Source organism: Rhinolophus ferrumequinum, chromosome 23 (assembly GCF_004115265.2).
Source record: "Rhinolophus ferrumequinum isolate MPI-CBG mRhiFer1 chromosome 23, mRhiFer1_v1.p, whole genome shotgun sequence".
Lineage (NCBI taxonomy): Eukaryota > Metazoa > Chordata > Mammalia > Chiroptera > Rhinolophidae > Rhinolophus > Rhinolophus ferrumequinum.
In genome coordinates, this window is record NC_046306.1 from 24,122,620 (window position 1) to 24,141,336 (window position 18,717).

The 18,717-nt window shown below is 46.6% G+C and overlaps 1 protein-coding gene across 2 annotated transcripts; it reads right to left on the reverse strand.

Annotated features, from left to right (window-relative positions):
* Window positions 1-3,925: 3,925 nt before the first annotated feature.
* SIRPB2 (signal regulatory protein beta 2) lies at window positions 3,926-15,516 on the reverse strand. Of its 2 annotated transcripts, none has more exons than XM_033095324.1 (5): window positions 15,116-15,516; window positions 10,267-10,682; window positions 8,860-9,201; window positions 8,246-8,311; window positions 3,926-6,867 (listed from the first exon to the last, which is right to left on the reverse strand). In XM_033095324.1, the coding sequence occupies exons 1-5, from the start codon at window positions 15,391-15,393 to the stop codon at window positions 6,722-6,724; spliced, it is 1,248 nt and encodes a 415-aa protein (XP_032951215.1). In that variant the 5' UTR covers window positions 15,394-15,516; the 3' UTR covers window positions 3,926-6,721. The 2 variants fall into 2 exon arrangements, with proteins under 2 accessions (XP_032951215.1, XP_032951216.1); XM_033095325.1 differs by having other exon boundaries at window positions 10,267-10,632; window positions 15,116-15,306.
* Window positions 15,517-18,717: the final 3,201 nt, after the last annotated feature.

The window sequence follows — 18,717 nt, forward strand, 5'->3', positions numbered from 1 at the left end:
CCTCGCTTTCTTCAGGCCTCCAAGGACATCTTTTCAGATACAATCCTGTATTTTAGGTCCTCAGCTTCTTCGCCTTCTTGCCACCTTGCCTGGGATGTGCTTCTCTTCCTCTTCCCTTTGGCAGCTTTCATTCCAGTATCAGTTTAAGTGTCTCCTCCTCAAGGAGGCCTTTCTACGTCCCCAGGCTCCAACAGACAGTCCCCTGTGTGTGCTCTGTGGCTCCACGTTAAATGTTCCCCTTCCCCAAAGGCCATAATCCCTGTGACAGCAGGGCCTGTGGCTGTCTCCAGCACAATATTGCTTAAGAGCACAGGCTCTGTACTCAGATAACTTGGGGTTGAAGCCCAGCTATTACTGCTTATATGATCTTGGGCAAATGATCTCTGTAAACTTCAGTTTCCTGATGTGTAAAATGGAGTTCCTTACAGTGCCGACCTCAGAGGGATTTGTGAGGATTCAATGCGACGTGCCGGGAGCCATGTTTGTCACTTAGTAAGCCCTCAGCAAATGTTAGCTGTCCTTTTGTCTCCTCTGACCTGCAGTCACTGGCATTAAATAGCTACTTACTGGCTCTGCTGAATTGATGAAGGAACGAGTGAATGAAACCTTGAATATCTGAACATCCAGGTGAGAAATACAGAGGTCAGAATCTGAGAACAACAATGCATGGCAGGTACCTGAGGAGTGCTGAGCTGACTGTGGGATGTGACCTAATTTCAATAAATAAAACTTTTCTTTTCCCATAAAGCAGGTGCCTTTGTGTTGAGAATAAATGCCTGGGCACTCAGATCTGCAAATGCGCTGTCCCCAAGTGACGTGGCTGCAAAGCCACTCTCTTCGGTTTTCATTGTGGTCGTGGGCTGGGCTCTCCCTGGACAAGCTGGGTGACATGAGCTGGTCTCTTGACCTCTCTGGGCTTCAGGGCCTACATTTGAGCAAGGTGGGAGGTGGGAGGTAAGCCAGCCCAGTGTTCACAGCTCTCTCAGACCCACACCCCCTTTTTCATACAAACATTTTGTATCACCCGGTTACTACTTTACATGGAATTCAGAGATAATAAAACTAACCTACACTTATTGAAAAAATCAAGATCATGCCCTAACTAGAGAAATAAAGGGAAAGTAATTTGGAATAAAATGCTTTGTACTTCAATCCTCAGGTGTAAGTATAATACAAGACAAAATGAAGCAATTAGATACTTGCCTCTATGTACAGGGCTGTTTTATGAGTGATTAAAATCCTGTAAATGTGTTGCTGTGGGTGACATAATTTCTCAAAATGGTAAAAAAAAAAAAGCCTCTTAACAATATGAACAATATAAAGTTTGGTCTTTCCTCAATTAACATAGTAGTTATATTCCTGGGAAATTTGGTGTATGTTAAATCTGGGCAACAGATACTTTAAGTTTATATGTCAATGTCAAATGAACTGGTGTCTAGGTTCAGGTTTTTATAAATAGGTTTACAGGTAGGTCAGATGGGAGGACAACCTTTGTGGTTTGAGACTCTCCTTTCTGTTGCGAAATCACCCAGTACCATTCCTGGTTCGAGTCCCTGCCCCCTGCCTCTACTGAGTGTGTCTGTCCCCCACTCTTCCTTCGGCTCTAGGCCTTATCTGCAGGAGGAAGTGGGGGGGGCCCTTGATGGGAAGGAGAGGAGAAAGAATCACAGGAGGGGAAGGGGACAGATAAAGAAGAGCAGCAGAAAAGGACAAGACAGAAAAAGAGGAGGGAGAGAAACAGATGTTCTAATTCAGGGAGGCCTGGATTATAGCCACTGACCTCCTGCAGTTTGGATCCCAAGGCACAAGCCCAGTGAGCTGAGTGGGGCCCCTGCTAGGAGCTTCTGCAGGCTGGTGGTCGTCCCCCTCTGTCTGGCTGGCCATCTTGCCTGGAGAGGGCCCCAGGCCCCAAACTAGGGGAGTGGCAGGATTGAAGAACTTTGACTCCAGTTCATTCCCCATTCTTTCAATTTGTCAAGAGCAGGTTTTCCCCAAGTGCCCAAGCGACCTGAATTGGCCACCATCTGTTTTATTTGCCAGCACTCTCTCCATCTCTTTTGGGGACCCCCCCATGTCCCTATAAATCACGTCAATGTCTTTCCCTAGGATTTCCCAATAGAATCTGATGAAACTCAGGGCCCTCTAGTGGCTGCAGCCACAAGATGAGGGCCCCAGGCACTGTGGGCTGCCACGCTTCCTGACATGGAGAGAGCAGTTTATGCTGTCAACACTTAATAACAATTATTTAGCTTCCCACGTGCCGGGCACGGTAAATGCTTTAATGCACTAACGCATTTTAGCCTCAATGCCATCTCAGAGGGAGGTGCTAATGAATGTTATTGCCAGGTTATAGATAAGGAAACCCAAGACACACTGGGAGAAATAAACTCACTGAGAGATGAGTGGGAGAACTGGTATTTGACCTTGCAGTCAGACTCCCCAGACCATGAACTTCACTTCTACCCGGTATGTCCCCTCAGATACTTACGGGGATTTACATGTGCCAAGCATTCTGCTTAGTCCTTGCAGTTTCTTTGCAATGTCAAGCATACTCCTGCCTCAGGGCTTTTGAACTTGCTGTTCCTTGTGCTTGTATTAAGCTCTTTCCCCACATATCTGCTGGATTCTCTCCCTCACCCCCGTGGGGTCTCAGGTCAAATGTCACTTGACTAGTGACACCTCATTTGACCACCCTCATCTGACCACCTCACCTGCAGCTAGTTCTGACATCTTCCTTGCCCTCACTCTGCCTTATTATTCTCTTGCCCGTATTACCACGTGACATATTACTTATCTATGTTCATTTGCTCTTTGTTTATCTTCCCCCGGTAGGAGGGAAGCTCTGAGAGAGCTGACTTTTTCGTTTTGTTCTCAGTGATGTGGGATATTTCTGAGTGCTGGGAACGTGGTCTTGTGAAGCTGAAGAATGGAAGCGCCGACCAGGGAGAGGAGAGGAATTGCAAAACAGGATAGTTTATTACAAGTAAAGGGTCGCAGCTCTTGAACGAGAGGGGGTCCCTGACTGGGGTGCCCACTGTCTGAGGCAAAAGCTCTATTTTTATATCTTCCCTTGCCTGCTTGGAGAAGGAAGCTGGCGCCTTCTGATGGAATTCGTCTATCAGGTTTGTCCTGCTTGCCCATCCTGACAGGATTGATGAAATAACCCACTCCCCTCCATCAGATCTGCTCCATTTGTCCGGGCAAAAGGGATTTATGAGACAACTTATTAACCTCAAGTCACCATTATATATTGTCCTGGCGTGAATGAGCCATTTTGGAACCTGGAGTTTCAGGAGATGGCTGTCTTTGTTTCTTCCACCAGGGACCTCCCTGTCTACCTAACAACCTGTCTCATCGGCACACTGATCAGTGCCTGGCATATTGTCAGTCTTCAGCCACTTTTTATGACGGAATGAATGGTTAGATTCCTGCCCTCAGTGAGCTCCAATTCTAGGAGGGACAACTAACAATCATCAAGAAACACACACACACACACACACACACACACACACACACACACACACATTTCAGGTAACAGTCAGTGCTGTGAAGTAAACTTAAGCTGCATAAGGGAAGTGATATCATGGTGGACGCAGTGGTCGGTGAAGCCCCTTAAAGGAAAGAGTTTAGCAGAGACTTGGATGAATTAGGGAACATGGTATGACCAAGGCCCAGGTGGATGCCAGAGTAGAGTCGTTTTAGGGCCTGGTGATGGGAGATGAGATCAGGCAGGTGGCAGGGCCCTGCAAGCTGAGGGGGTTTTCAGGGGCAGAGCAGGAAACCACTTCTAGTTATTCCGCAGGCCCAGTGCCCTGCCTCTCTGCTGTTAGTTTCCTGTGGCTGCTGTAACAAATGACAGCAAACTTGGTGACTTAAAACAACAAAGATTTATTCTCTTGTAGTTCTAGAAGCCAGAAGCCTGAAAGCAGTATCACTGGGCTGAAATCATGGTGTCAACAGGCCGTACTCCCTCCAGAGGCGCCACAGAGAATCTGTTCCTCGCTTCTTCCAGTTCCCGATGACTGCTGGCGTTCTTGAACTTGTGGCTCCCATCTCTGCCTTTGCGGTCACATGGCTTCCTCCTCTTATTCTGTGTCAAATCTCCTTCTGTCTCCCAATTTGTGATTGTGTTCAGGGCCTACCTGGAGAATCCAGGTGACCTCTCCCTTTCAAGGTCCTTAGTTACATCTGCGAAGTCCTTTTTTGCCATATAAGGTAACATTCACAGATTCCAGGAATTAGGATATGGGTATCTTTGGAGGTGTATGTGTGGGGAGATGTTACTCAGCCCAGCATATCCGTGCTTTCTGATGTCTGGTAATTCAATGATTTATTCAATTGTATTAATGTCCGTATGGTCTTAGGCTTGTTCAACGTGTTTTTCTGTTGTTAGGATGAAAAACATCCAGACTACTCCACTTCCCCACATAGTAAGTGTTAATAAATGCTTGCATGGAAAGAGAGAAGGGGGTTCACATGTCCTGAGTGTACACAGTGCACACAACATGTAATAAGCCCTCAGCAAATGTTGAATTGAATGGGTTCTGGTACAATGCAGAGAAGTCGAGGTTGTTCTTCTCCCCATTCTAAGGGCACCCGGGGAGGGAGTGGGGGCTTCCGGATTAGAACTTAGGCATGTCTGACTCTAGGAAATGGGCGCTTCCCCCTACACCAGGGCTTCTCAACCTGGGCACTGCTAATACTTAGAGCAGACCACTCTGTGTGGGGCTTGTCCTGTGCATTATAGGGTTTTCAGCAGCACCTTTGTCCTCTACCCAATAAATGGCAATAGTAACCCCTCTCCCCCGCCAAGTAGTGACAACCAAAAATGTCTCTCGACATTGCCAGATGTCCCTGGGGGACAAAAATCTCTTCTTCAGAATGACTGCCTTCCATTATGCTGCCCTAGTGGAGGTGGTGGCACAAAGAAGTGCCGTTTCAGCTGGGAATGGAACTCAGGTATCCCACAGAGCAAGTAAGAGGCTGCCTTTATGCCACTGAGATGGAAATTACTGGTTACATTATCTACTAATATTTACCCTCTGTTCCTGTAGTGAAAATTTTCAGCTGGGGACCTTGCTGCCAAAATAAGGACTACATTTCCCAGCCATCCTTGCAGCTAGGTGTAACCATGTGACACACTCAGCCAATTACAGGTGATATGGACAAATTTCTAGCAGCGCAGTTGAAGGCGAGGGTCATGCTCACGTTCACTGCCTTCTTCTCTGGCCTTGCTACCTGGGATGTGGAGCAACAAGATCAAGGAATCCTGGGTCTCAATACCAGGGAGCTGCTGTTTTGCATCGCCTGCTTAGGCTTGGATATTATGAGAGAAACCAACTTTGTTCTGGTTTAAGCCACTGTTATTTAGGAGTTTTGTTAAAGTTGCCCAAACTGAATTTCAACTATTAAAGCTACCCAAGCCAGCCACAGTGGGGAAGGAAAAAAGGCAGGAAAGAGGAGAAAAGGATGTAAATGGGGGGGGGGGGGCACAGGCAGTGTGGCTGGGCGAGCACCAAGACGCTCAGGGATACCTTTTGAGTTGGCTCTTGAAGGTTGAGAAAATGTGAAGAGAAGGAAAGGGGAGGGCAGCAGCTGACACTGCAGCAGGAGCAAGGGCCTTCGAGAGACCTGGTGTATAGAGCACATGAAATATACTATAAACAAGGTTGTTATTGGGTTGAGGCTTGTTTACTAGTTGTTTACTAGTAGGTGTGAGAGACTGATAAGAATAAAGTGAAAGTAAACCTATTTATGTGTAAAACATACACATGAAAGTAAACATGTTTATATTTATGTGTGCAACTGAGCGTAACAAAATTGAGTGGTAAACACGTTCACCAAAACAGTTCCTGGCAAACAACGTCTGGTTATCACCTAAGAAGTAAACTAGTCCAAGGAAAAGAGGGTAAAAGCAGAATTCCAGAGCAACGCCATGAGTGGTCCGACAGGGCGCTCTCGCTAAGACCCTCTGCCAGGCTCTGAGCGAGACACTCCGGAACGATCCTCGGGGACGTTCATTCGTCTGGGCGATCCGACAGAGCCCTCTGCGAGGTGTAAGCTGCACTATTCCGGGATTGTCCGAAGTTCTTCTTTGCAAGACCAGCTCGCCTCAGACTCGCCATGGGCCCGATCGTCTCTCCCAGACCAGGGACCTTCTCCACCTCGATTGACTCTGCGACTTGGTTTGTTATTAAAGTCTATTCTATCCTGTATAACCTTCTGTGCTTACCAGAGCACTGGCCTCTGGAGGGACATTGGCTCCCAAATAAAGCTGTGTTACTTACTCTGTCTGTACCTGTGTGTCAGGACTTTGTTCCCTACTCGCATCACAAATACCATGCAGGGACGTGGGGCCTTGACGAGGGGTTAATGTCCCCTTGACTTTCAGGAAGAGACTGAAATGTGGCGACTGCCCTTACAGGCACTCACGACACCTGGGTAAGGCTTTGAAGGACAAGGAGGGCTTGAACAGGCTGAGAAGAGAGAGGAAGACACAACAGATGGGAGCCTAGTGCCAAGTGTGTGTATTTCACCAGCTGATCTGAAACCAGGTGTAGGGATCCTGGAGTTTTCCATGAGGCCTGGGGGTGGGGGGCAGCTGGTGGTGGTATCTGGAGGCTGGGATTAGAGGCAGAGAAATGGTTGGGGAGCCCTGGCCCCTCTCTGACTCAGAGGACCACTCTGGGATTAACCCCTCACTCATACCCCATGCCCCACGTTAAGATAAATACAGCTCTGCTGGGCGTTGGGTTTTGATATCTTCTTGGCCAGCCCTTCTCCAGCAGGCAGCTAGAGCCAACGCGAGTGCAGCCAAGGTCACTGTCTTTAGCCCCAGGACCGCAATTGTGAGCACAGACAGGAGGCCTGGGGAGTACAAAGGAGAGCTCAGGAGGGACCCCAGGTGAGCCCTCAACAGACCCCTGTGAATGAGGTTGGTCTCAGCTGTCCTATAACATCTGGGGCCACATCCTTTCTACACTGGAAGAGGAACTCATAGTCCTCCCCTCCCTTTGTCCCAGGCCCGAAAAGGCTTTGCTCAATATCTTACCTGTACCTTTAATTATCTCGATAGAATCCCTGACCTTTGACAATACAGTAAGTCCTCACTTAACGTTGTTAAGATTCTGCAACTCTAAGTGAAACATATAATACATATAACAAAATGAACTTTACCACAGGCTAATTGATATCCACAAGAGTTAAATTCCTATGGCATCTCATCAATATTATAACGAAATGATGGAAACAACATTATTCAAGGACCTGCTATGATAGAAAACTGCTTTCCTTTATTGGCTGCTCTGCTCCTCTGCCCCAGGTCCTGAGCTAAGCACTTCCTCATTGCCTAATACTGTGTTTCCCCGAAAATAAGACCTAACCGGAAAATAAGGCCTAGCATGATTTTTCAGGATGCTCCTTTAAGACATCCCCTGAACATAAGCCTTAATGCGTCTTTTGGAGCAAAAATTAATTTAAGACCCAGTCTTATTTTCGGTGAAACACGGTATAATCCTCAAACTAACCTTGCAAGGTAGGATAGCAATTCAATTTGTATAGATGAGGAGACAGACCCAGAGTGGAGAAGGGATTTGCTTAGGGCCACATGTGTCAAAGAAGTGATGGGACCAGGTGGTCTGGCTCCCAAAATGGCTGAGCATCAGGAGGCTAACCTGGCCACCTCTATCCCCAGGTCCCCCCAGTTACTGAGTACCCCTGAGTGCTAACAGGTGGTGTGACAGGTGTAGTGCTGGATTCTCGGCATGTGTAACTCATTTGATATGCACACAACCCTGTGAGGGAGGCTCTCTGATTCTTACCCCCCCACACCCCTAGTTCACAGAGCAGGACACCAGAGATTCTAGGAGTGAGGCAACCTGCCCACAATCTCACAGCTACAAAGGGGCTCAATCCAGGAAGCCTGGCTACCCAGCCATGTTCTTCAGCACTGTTATGCAGTTTCACAGTGTATCCTTACAAGGAATCACGGGAGCTCACTCACTCTCAAGCAAGCCCCCCCACTGAACAGTTAGCCCCAGCTGTTAGACAATCCTTTCTCTGACCTATAACATGGTTCTCTGGCTTTCCAGGTTCTGCAGTTGAGATGGAGTCCTGGAAACTTTCTTCATGGCACATGGACCCTTGAAATCTGGGACCACTCCCTTCCCATGGCCAAGCCATCTTTGACCCCACCCCCCCTTGCCTGCGAGGATTGGTTAACCCCACTGAAGGTAAATACACTCACCTGATGGAAATGTCCTGGCTACAGGTTGATCAATGATTTGTATCTCTTGGGGAGAAGTGGGCTTTGCTGCAAGGGAGAGAAGTGGTCTTATATTTCCTCTTTCTTTCTGTCCCACCACTTCCTGAACCCTTGTGCTTGGAGCTGGAGCCATCAAGTGGAGTCTGTCAGTTTCTACTTGAGAGGAGGGATAGAAGTCAAACCCTATAACTATGAGGGACTATTTAGATCTGCTTGAGTATCTCCGCGGTAGGAACAGTGTCTGATTCATTGTATTATCTGTACCACCAAATACAATGCAGAGCAGTCAATAGGCATGCAATCGATGTTTGTTGAATCATTAACAGTCTATACAAAGTTCTGTGGAGCCCTGATTGAGGAGAAATGAGCTGTGCCTGGTGGAAGGAGACGGTTTTATAGAGGAGAGGCTATTTATGCTGGGTCTTGAAGGACGAATAGGAGTTTTCCATAGAAAAGGAGAAAGCATTCCAGGCAGAGCAGACAGCTATGTAAAGCCATGGAGGCTGAGAAGAGCTGGCTTGTATGGGACATAGTGAAAAGTTCTTTGTGGACCATTTCCCTCACTCCCCCAGTAGCTCCTAGACCACCTGTCTTACCTTTCACTCTCAGCATCGTGCCCTGTCCAGACAAGTATTGCCTGGGGGGTTTCCTCTGAAACTTTACACAGTAGTAGGTGCCTGCATGTTCAGTGGAGACGCCTTGCAAAAGAATGCTGAAATCGCTGTTGGAGGCCCGGGCCGCTGTCACGTTGGGCTGGGAGATGCCTTCAAAGTTGTAAATGGCCTCCCGGCTCAGACCAGTTCCCAGAAACCACCTGATGGGTCCAGAAGGACCGTTTCCATGCACTGTGCAGTTCAGGAAGACAGTGTCTCCAACGGTTGCCAACACTACCTCCTGGGGCTGGATAATCCAGAGGTTTGGCTCTAGGTCCCCAGCTCCTGAAGACAAAGAGAGATCACTGTTGTATTCCCCCTCTTCTTCCATGGTCCACTAATTTCCTCACTCATTTGATTTGATTTCCTCCCCCTTCTTTGCTTTTTTTCACTCAACTACTCCCTCCCACATTCCCTCATTATTCGCTAGTTGAGTCACTCCATGAAAAAGTTCTCAACATCAACTATGTGCTGATGCTAGGACTGGGGAAAATGAAGCTCAGAAAGACACACAAATATCTGGCCCTGAAGAAGGTCTCAGGCTGGTGGGGGAGGTGGACCAGAACATCACGCTGAGGTTGGAAACCCAGAGAACTGCAGGACCAAGAGAAGCCTCCTGTCACAGCTTGGAAGGAGTCAGAGGAGTCTTCCTGAAATGCTTATCTCAAGTTAAAATGAACCCTCACCGTACACAGATCCTCTCCATGTCAGCAACTTACAGATACAGAGTGGTTTCATAAACATCTCTGCTTCCATTTTATCACCTGAATGATTCTTGAAGTAGGAATCACGTCGCGGAGTTTACAAGTTAAGCACTTGAAATACATAGAGCTGAAGTGACTGACTCAAGAATACACTTCTGTTGAATGACAGACCCAGGATTTGGGTACCCAGGTCATCACTGGCGAGCTTAAAAATATCGTGACTGATTCCTTGGGGAGTACAGTAGATTAAATGACCGGCCCCAGCACATCCATACTCCTGCTGTGGCCTCATGGTAGTAGGTACACTGCCTTGTCTCTTGACTTTGAGCTGAGTCATGTGACTTGCTTTAGCCAATGTACTGTTAGCAGACATGGGAGTAGAAGCTTGAAAAGTGCTGGGGGCGTGGGGACTGGCTCTCTTACGCTTCTGCCATCTCCATGAGAAAAATATACTCTGGCCAGTCTGGGCCCTGGAACGAGACACGTGGAGTAGAACCACCCCAGCTGCCTATGCGTGTGAGTGAGATATGCTAATTTTTGTGTGTCACTGAGATTTTGTGTGTACAGCATGATTGCAGACAAAGGTGACTAGTGCAGGGAGATAGATCAGAGCAAAACGTTATGACCTGCAGGGCCCAATACTCACCCTTCACAAGCACTGAGGTGCCCTCCTCCAGCTGCGTTTTTGAGTGCTCATTGAAGCCATCAGGCCCCACACAGTGGTAGGTTCCTGCCTGCTCCTTGGTGACATTGTGGATATAGATGGAATAGTCGCAATGACGTGGCTCCAGTGTCTGCTGGATCGTGGGTGTCACCCCGGGAAAGAAGCCATGTTTGAAGTTATAAATTTCCCGCTGTTCTTGATTGCTCACCTTGATCCATTTCATCACGGCCTCGATGCAGGAGCCGATCACCGTGCACCTCAGTAACAGTGTCTCACCTTCTGCCACCAGCATGGGACCCTCGGGTTGCAGCACCTGCCACTCACTGCCGTTGCTCAACTCACAGGCTCCTACAACAGAGGTAGGAAGGCCTTGCACTGGGCAGGAAGGACTTGGAGTCCTAAGAGGCAAGTTTAACACACAAGAGTCCTTAGCTGGCCGAAAACAAATCGCGCAGGACACTCCGGGGGTGTTGTTGGAAACGGAAGTGGCTGGAGACAACAGAGCTATGGAATGGAGAACTTAGGCTCAGCCTGTGCCAGGGAATGCATCTAGTATTAAGGCATGTGTGCCTCCCAATGCCCCCGTGAGGTGGGCAGGATTATCCCCACTGTAGAACAGAAGACACTGAGTGCACAGAAAGGTTAGGTGACTTTTCCAGGATCACCATTTATGGGCTGAATGGTACACCCGACTCCTGCAATTCAAATGCTGAAGTCCCAACCCCGGTACCTCAGAATGTGACTGCATTTGGAGATAAGGTCTGTAAATAAGTAATTAAGTTAAAAATGAGGTCACATGGGTGAGTCTTACTCCAACACAACTGGTGTCTATTTTAAGAATAGAAGATTAGGACACACGTGCGTGCCTGCACACACACACGGGAAGGCCATATGAAAACATGACTGTCGTCTCCAAGGCAAGGAGAGAGGCCTCAGAAGAAATCAACCCTTCATCTTAGACTTCTGGCCTGCAGAAATGTGAGAAAATAAACTTCTGCTGTCTAAGCCAGCAGCCTGTGGTACTTTGTTATGGCAGCCCTAGCAAACTAATACATCACCCAAAGAGAACATGACAGAATCTCAGTCCAAACCCTTAAAGCCTTTCCGGAGCCTCTTCTCTTAACCCTCAAAGTTTATGTGCTGTGGTATCACATGTAAATACCCTCCCTGCCTCCTGTGACTCCTTCAGCAGCACTTCTTGATGTGTTGTGAAGTGGGTCTACTTGGGAGATGGGTTGAACTTTGAGTTTGGCCTCAGACTGGGCTCAGAGAAAGAGGGTGGAGGCGGCCTATGCAGGTTCTTCTACACCCAGGTTATGAACGTCACAGGTACCAGCACTCCATGAGTGGGTGCTATTACTGTCTCCATTTTGGAGAGAAGAAAATTAATGGTCAGAGAGGTGAACCATGCATTCAGTAGGTGTCATGGCCAGGATTTGAACTCAGATCAGGTGACTTAGGGTTCTGCTCAACACAACGTCATCAGCTTTGTGCCCTGAGTTTCCCTTGGTTTGTGCTTCCATCAGATCATGGAAATAAGTTGGTCTCACTCCATGACATAAGCTTGCAGTATATCATGGTGTTTCTCAATTGTGAGTGAGGTGGAGAGCAGGGAGGTGAAGCAAACATTCCTTTCTAAGAGGACCTGGGAAAGGATTGTGGAATTCTAAATGATCTTCCTGCTTGTCTTCTGCTAAGTGTGTATGGTGAGCCACTAAGAACTGCCTTACTGCTGAGACCAAGTGACACCCCATATTCAACCCTAGGGATGCCTTTGGTCCTTGGTGTCCTTAATTCCAAGAAGTTCGGTCTCACCCACCGCCAACACCATTATCTTAGCCAGTCAGATCTGTTCTCTCTAATCCTTTCAGGTGGGTCTTTCCCTGGCCTCAGGTAGTTTCCTTGCATGCATGCATAGAACAGTGCCCATCACTCAGCACAGGGCTGAAATAGTGCCTGTTCCCACCAGCTAAACGGGAAAACTTCATGATTGGTGGGCAATGAGTAGACTATGCAGAAGAGCGTTCTCTACCCAGAGAGAAGTGCTCTGGTCCCACCTAACAAAGCTGAAAAGTAAGGCCCCAAAATAATTAAAAGTAATAACATTCTATTGTGAGGCTTATAACCCATGCTATGAGTAAAGGCAAGACAACAACAGAATAAAGGCAGGGATTGGGGAAACACTATACCATTGCAAGGTTCTTATGCCACAGTCACATGTCACCTAACGACGTTTTGGTCAATGATAGACCGTATATACTATGATGGTCCCATAAGATTATAGCAGAGGTAAAAAATTCCTATCACCTGGTGACATCGTAGCTGTGGTAAGGTCGTGGCACTACACATGCCTCACATGTTGGTGTGATGTTGGTATAAACAAATGTACCGTGCTGCCAGTCGTATAAAAATATAACACGTACAGGTATGTACGGTACATAGTACTTTATGATGATAATAAAATGACTATGTTACTGGTTTATGTATTTACTATACCATACTTTTAATCATTCTTTTAGAGTGTCCTGTTTCTGTTTATAAAATAGAAGTTTGCCGTAAAACATTGTGCCGTGTTACATGGGCAGTAGCCTCATGCATCTCATGTTTACCGTGTCTCTTGATTGCACCATGTTCTCTTGTGCTTGATTTAATTTCGTCTTTTGTTCGTCACGGCCCCTAAGCCTTTGCACAATGACAAATTCGCCTAATGATGCATTTCCTCGTCCTTGTCCTTAGGTAACACATGACTGTCTATGTGAAATGGTATGATATCGCTTAAAGGTAGATGGTGATAAATTAAAGATGTATACTATAAACCCTAAAGCAACCACTAAACTATGAAAATAAAGAGCTATAGCTAATAAACCAATAAAGGAGATAAAATAGCATTATAAAAATTTTCAAATACCAAAAGGAAACAGGAAAAGAGGAAAATGGGAACAAAGAACAAAAAGGAGAGTAATAGTTTAAAATCTAATCATATAGAAAATCACTTTAAATGTAAATGGTCTAAATACCCTAAGTGAAAGTTAGAGATTGTCAGATTGGATAAAAAATTAAGACCCAACTATCTTTTGCCTGTAAGAAATGCACTTTAAATATTAAAGGTGCAAATAGGTTAAAAGGAAAATGATAGAAAAACATATAGCATACTAACACAAATCAAAAGAATATAAATATAAGATAAAGTAGATTTAAGAGCAGAGAATATCTCCAGGTATAAAGAATGCCACTTCATAATGATAAAGGAGTAAATTCATCAATAAGGCATATGAATTCCAAACATTTATGCACCTAATAACAGAACTTCAAAGCAGATGAAGCAAACCCCAATAGAACTGCAGGAAGAAATAGACAACTCCACAGTTACAGGTGTGAGATTGAAATATCCTTTCAATAGTTGATGGAGGGCTCTGCACAATGTGACTGCTAGACATATCAGCCATCATTATTCAAGGAAAACAGCTCCAAGTGAAGTGGTGCCTCAAGTCATAGCCAGTGAGCAAGGGAGCATCCAGATCTGGCCCCACCCCTGAGCCCCACCAGGGACCCTCCTGGGGGTGACCATCTTGGGGGACCCAAGGTGTGATGAACTGAATCTACATCTCAGTAGAGCCTGGGGCATAGGGCCATATGGGCAGGAGATGGAACGAACACTCTGAGAATCAAGCATTTTGCTGGTGGACCAGAGGGTGCTGGGGTCAGAGGCTGAGCAATATCCAGGAGCCCCAAGACTCTGGAGCCAAATCAGTCTGATCCTGACTTAGAAGAGACATGGGTAGGATAATAATAGCCAACAGTTTTAAATCTTTATATTGTGCCATGTACAGCTGACCCCTGAACAACATGGGTTTGAACTGAGCAGGTCCACTTATACGTGGATTTTTTTCAATAAATACGTACAGCACTATAAATGTATTTTCTCTTCCTTATGATTTTCTTAATAACATTTTCTTTAGCTTACTTTATTGCAAGACTACAATGTATAATACATATACATACAAAATACGTGTTAATCGACTGCTTATCAGTAAGGCTTCTGGTCAAAAGTAGACTGTTAGTAGTTAAGTTTTTGGAGCGTCAAAAGGTATGTGTGGATTTTGATTGCATGGTGGGTTGGTGCACCTAACCCCTGCATTGTTCAAAGGTCAATTGTAGTTAGAGGTATTATCTTGTTGCATGCATCCTCCTAACAAAGTCATGTGGTACGTCCTATGATTAGCCCATTTTACAGACAGGGAAAACAGGCTCAGAGAGAAGTCACTTAAAGCAATTGGTGGTGAGATTTGAGCCCAACTTTGTCCCAGGCTGAGCCAGTGTTGGCTCCTGGGTGTTTGCTGTATATATGTAGTCACACAGGGGCCCGTGTTTGCATTAATGCTCTGCTGCTGCTGTCTTAAAATTCTTAATACTTTTTGAACAAAGGACCCGTGTTTTCACTTTGCACTGGGCCCTGAAAATTACATCACCAGCCCTGGGCTGAGTCTCACCATTTTTATATTTAACACTCACAGCACTTCTAGAGAAAGGTTGCATTAGTGGTCCCCCTTTGTAGAAGAGTTGTGGCACCTGATAAGGGCACACAAGTGTCTGAGCTGAAGCCCAGCTGGCACGAGCCCAGAGCCTGGAAGCTTCACTTCACTGTGCTGCCCAAGAAGTTCTGCCTCTTGGGACACTGGGTCTGTGTTCTGCTGGCGTCAGGAAAGTTCTCAGCTCCCTCCTCCTCCTCCATCTTGGGGTCGAGCCCTCCCCCCCAGCATGCCAGAGCACTTGGCACCCTTCTCTGGGACCAGCCAGGGATGGGTTCTGCTCTGTCCCAGATGCCACTTACCTGAGAGGACAAGGAACAATGCCAGTAGTTGGGAGCAGGGAGGCGAGTGGTCTGGGTGGGGAGGGTTGGGCATGACGAAGGGCACAGGATGCCTCCTGTGGTCCCTGACAATGGCCACCTTTCTTCTGTCTGATGAGTGTTGGAGTCTGAAGTCCCGTGGTCAAGGCTACTTGGGGAAGTGTTTTCCTTACAGCATGATAAAGCTGCTGGCGCAAGAGGAAGAAGCTGGGTGGAGGGGTTTCCGGCTTTCGTGCCTGGGCAGTTGTTCCTGTAATCATTTCTGTCAAAACTTGAATGACCACTTGCCACCGATGCTGTCCTCAGCACCCTGGGAGGGAGACGAGCATGGCTGTCATAGTGTTAGCTCAAGTCAGCTGTACTTTGGATTAAGGATGGGTCTGCCTCTTCCTGGCCGTGTGACCTTTCAAACTCACTTGCCATCTCTGAGCCTGTTTCTGAGCCAATGAAAGCAATCCTTGGCTTTTCCACGTTCTGACAGCCTCGTTAGCTGCGCTGTTGGGGTTCAAATCTTGGCTTTACCCAATCATTACAATCATTTGAGCACTTTGTGCCTCAGTTTCTTTACCTATAAAACAAGAATAAAAATATGGTTGCACGTATGGGGTGGAGTGAGTACTGTACATGCTGCTATCATTGTTTTTCAGGTTAATTCAGTTTTTTCCAGAAAAAAAAAGAAGCCTCAAGCTTTCAGTCCTTCCATCCCTCCTTCTCACGCCAGTTGGTCCTGGGTGCAGAAGTAGCTGAAGTTTCTTTCTGGGGTAGGACGTCAGCCTTGAGTCTGAGTATTGTCTCAGGCTCTGGTGTCTGCCATGAGGCGGTTGGATTCCTGTGCACTTTGCATTGGGTCTGCTGAGGTGTGGACTGTCCTCTCTGGCCTTTGGGGCCTTGCATTGGCACGACTGCTAAATCCCATTGCTCCCTTTACTGTTCTCCCGTTAAGGAGACCCATATATTAGGGCCTCTTGCACTGACCGCAAACCTAGACCATCCTGCCAGACCCTCAGCACCTGATTCATGTCATCCTTCTGGGGAACTTCTGAATCATCTGCTCATCTGTGTGGATTCCTTTGCCAGCTATTTCTTTTCTTCTCATGTTTTACTACAAACTAACTTAATTTAGTTTATTAGGTCAGGCATTGTATTGGTCAGCTCTTGCGGTGTAACAAACCACCTCAAAATGTAGTGGCTTAAAAACAATAGCCGTTCATTTAATTCGTGATTCTGTGGGTTGATGATTTCATCTGGGCTCAGCTCCATGGTTCTTCTCATCTCCACTGATGGCTCATGCACTTGAGATCAGGGGCAGTTTGGCTACGTAGCTACCGGGGTTGGCTGACTTTCACCTGGGCCACCTGAGCTCCCCTCCATGTAGTCTCTCATTCTCCAGGAGGCTAGTCTGGGCTTGTTCGCATGAGAGGGGCAGCTTTGAGAGAAAGTAGAAATTGTAAGGTACAACATCACATCTGTCACATCCACACTCTTTTGGCCAAAGCAAGTCACAAGACCAGATTCAAGGAATAGAAACTAGGCTTCACCCCTTGATAGGAGAAGCTGCAGAATCTTATTGCAAAGGGCATGGATACAGGGAGGGAGTAAAGAATTATGAACATTTTGGTAACTTGTCTGCCATGGGCATCCACGGGATTCAGAATTCACAGGATTCAAGGTCCTTTATAAGGCTCCCAGATATTACCTTCCTTAGGGTTAATTACAGTCACCAGTTTCTGGAGACATTTAATTCCTTCCCTATTTCTGATCTGTTGCTCAGAAGCCAGGTTGAACATGGCCCCTGGACACCCTAGGAAGCCAGGTCATGGCTGCTTCTGCTTTAGGCATCTCTAAACATAGTTGGGGTTTGTATGCAATGTCCCATCCCAGAGCTTTGACCTCAGGGTAGTGGAAGTGCCATCTCAACTCCCGACTGAACCACCTTCACCCCTTTTCTTCCCATTTGCCACCAAGTCATGAGGGTAGGTGTTCCCCTTTTTTCCTTCCGTAGGGACTTTCCTAACCTAGACCTCTCCAGACCAGATGGTCTCCTTTGTTCTCACTGGGACCCCTCCAGCCCTCTGTCTTTGTCCTTGAGGCAACAAATCTCAGGCTTCAGGGGCAGAGCTGCCCTGGGTGGAACTAGACTACTGTTAGGGCACAATGCACAAGGTAGTACTTAAAAAATATTAGACCTGTTCTGCTTGCCTGTAAAATGAACGCAATCGTGTGTGGAGCACTGGCTCCTAGTAATGGCTCAGTGATTCTCCTCCTGCTCAGTGTGACCAGTTTTCACGGGAACAGTGGTGCCTGTTACCACCTTGAGGAGTTGGCCTAAGTTGTTTCCAATAGGGACACCTGAGGTATATATAAAACATACATTTATACTCACATTGGTTTTTTTCCCCTTACAAAAATGGAACTTTTTAAAAACAACAACTGCTTCACTTTTACCACAAAATGGAAAATATAGTAAGCAAATCTAGAGAAAACATTCAACCTCATCAGCAATCAAATACATACCAGTAAAAACAGTAGCAACATATTCCTTTGTCTGCTCTTCTCGTTAGTGCAGGGCTAAAAGCCTGGGAAACATTCTCCAGAACTCTCAGCATTGTTCTGCATTAGGTTCTACTGAGGAGAGTTGCTTGCATTAGCTTTGGAAGGTAAAGGGAAGAGGAGGTGTGATTGCTCTTCTAGATATGGAGCAGGGCACACGCGAGGGCATCAGCAGATGACAAACGTGAGGTTTTGCAGTGGCCCCTACACTCTCTCCTGCAGATGACCTAAAATCACAGGCAACTGTGATCCTTGGTGGCAGGTTCTTGTGAGTCTTTCAGATTCCTGATTCCCCAAGAACTAGCAGTGAACTTGGGAGACAGAGCATCAGAATATCTAGGCATGACCTAAACTCTGAACGTGTGTGTGTGTGTGTGTGTGTGTGTGTGTGTGTGTGTGTGAGAGAGAGAGAGAGAGAGAGAGAGAGAGAGAGAGAGAGAGAGAGAGAGAGAGAGAGAGAGAGAGAGAGAGAGAGAGAGAGAGGCGTTATGGAGAGGCACTTAAGGAGGGGCAGAAAGAACTTTTTCTGGCCTTGGTCTTAGGAGGTGAAATGAATGTGGGCAAGTTATTTCTTCCTCTGTAAAATAGGATAATAATACTGATCTACTCTCTGTGTATAAGAATTAAATGAAATAACAGTGTGTGGCTGATCATCGATACTGCATGCAAGGTTTTACAACAGGAGGCTAAATGCGACTTCAATTACTGAGGCTCCAAAGCTGAGAACGACAGATGTCAATTGTCTCTGCAAATTGAGGATCTGGACCATCTGTCTACACAGGATGTGCAAAAGGGGTGGCCAAAGACTACTTCTGCTGTGATAGCCCGACAGCTACCCTGAAATTATATAAGGGCAGGCTGGGTGATAAATCATGTGAGATTTATTAGAGTGGGGATTTCTTTAGAGCATGGATTGTGAAAATGCTTAGGGGAGGGAAGAGGTGTTTAACCCCACCTCAGGCTGACTGAAGGGTTTAAGAGTACTCTCAGCAAGCTTGACATATGTCCCCTGGAATTTTCACTATCTCACACCC

Coding starts and splice junctions, on each gene's coding strand:
- SIRPB2 (XM_033095324.1), bottom strand. CDS start 15,393: ATGATTACAGGAACAACTGCCCAGGCACGAAAGCCGGAAACCCCTCCA. Junction 9,202..10,266: donor CACCTCAGTGCTTGTGAAGG/GTGAGTATTGGG, acceptor CTTTGTCTTCAG/GAGCTGGGGACCTAGAGCCA. Junction 6,868..8,245: donor AGCCAGGACATTTCCATCAG/GTGAGTGTATTT, acceptor TGTACTCCCCAG/GCCTCCTGTCTGTGCTCACA.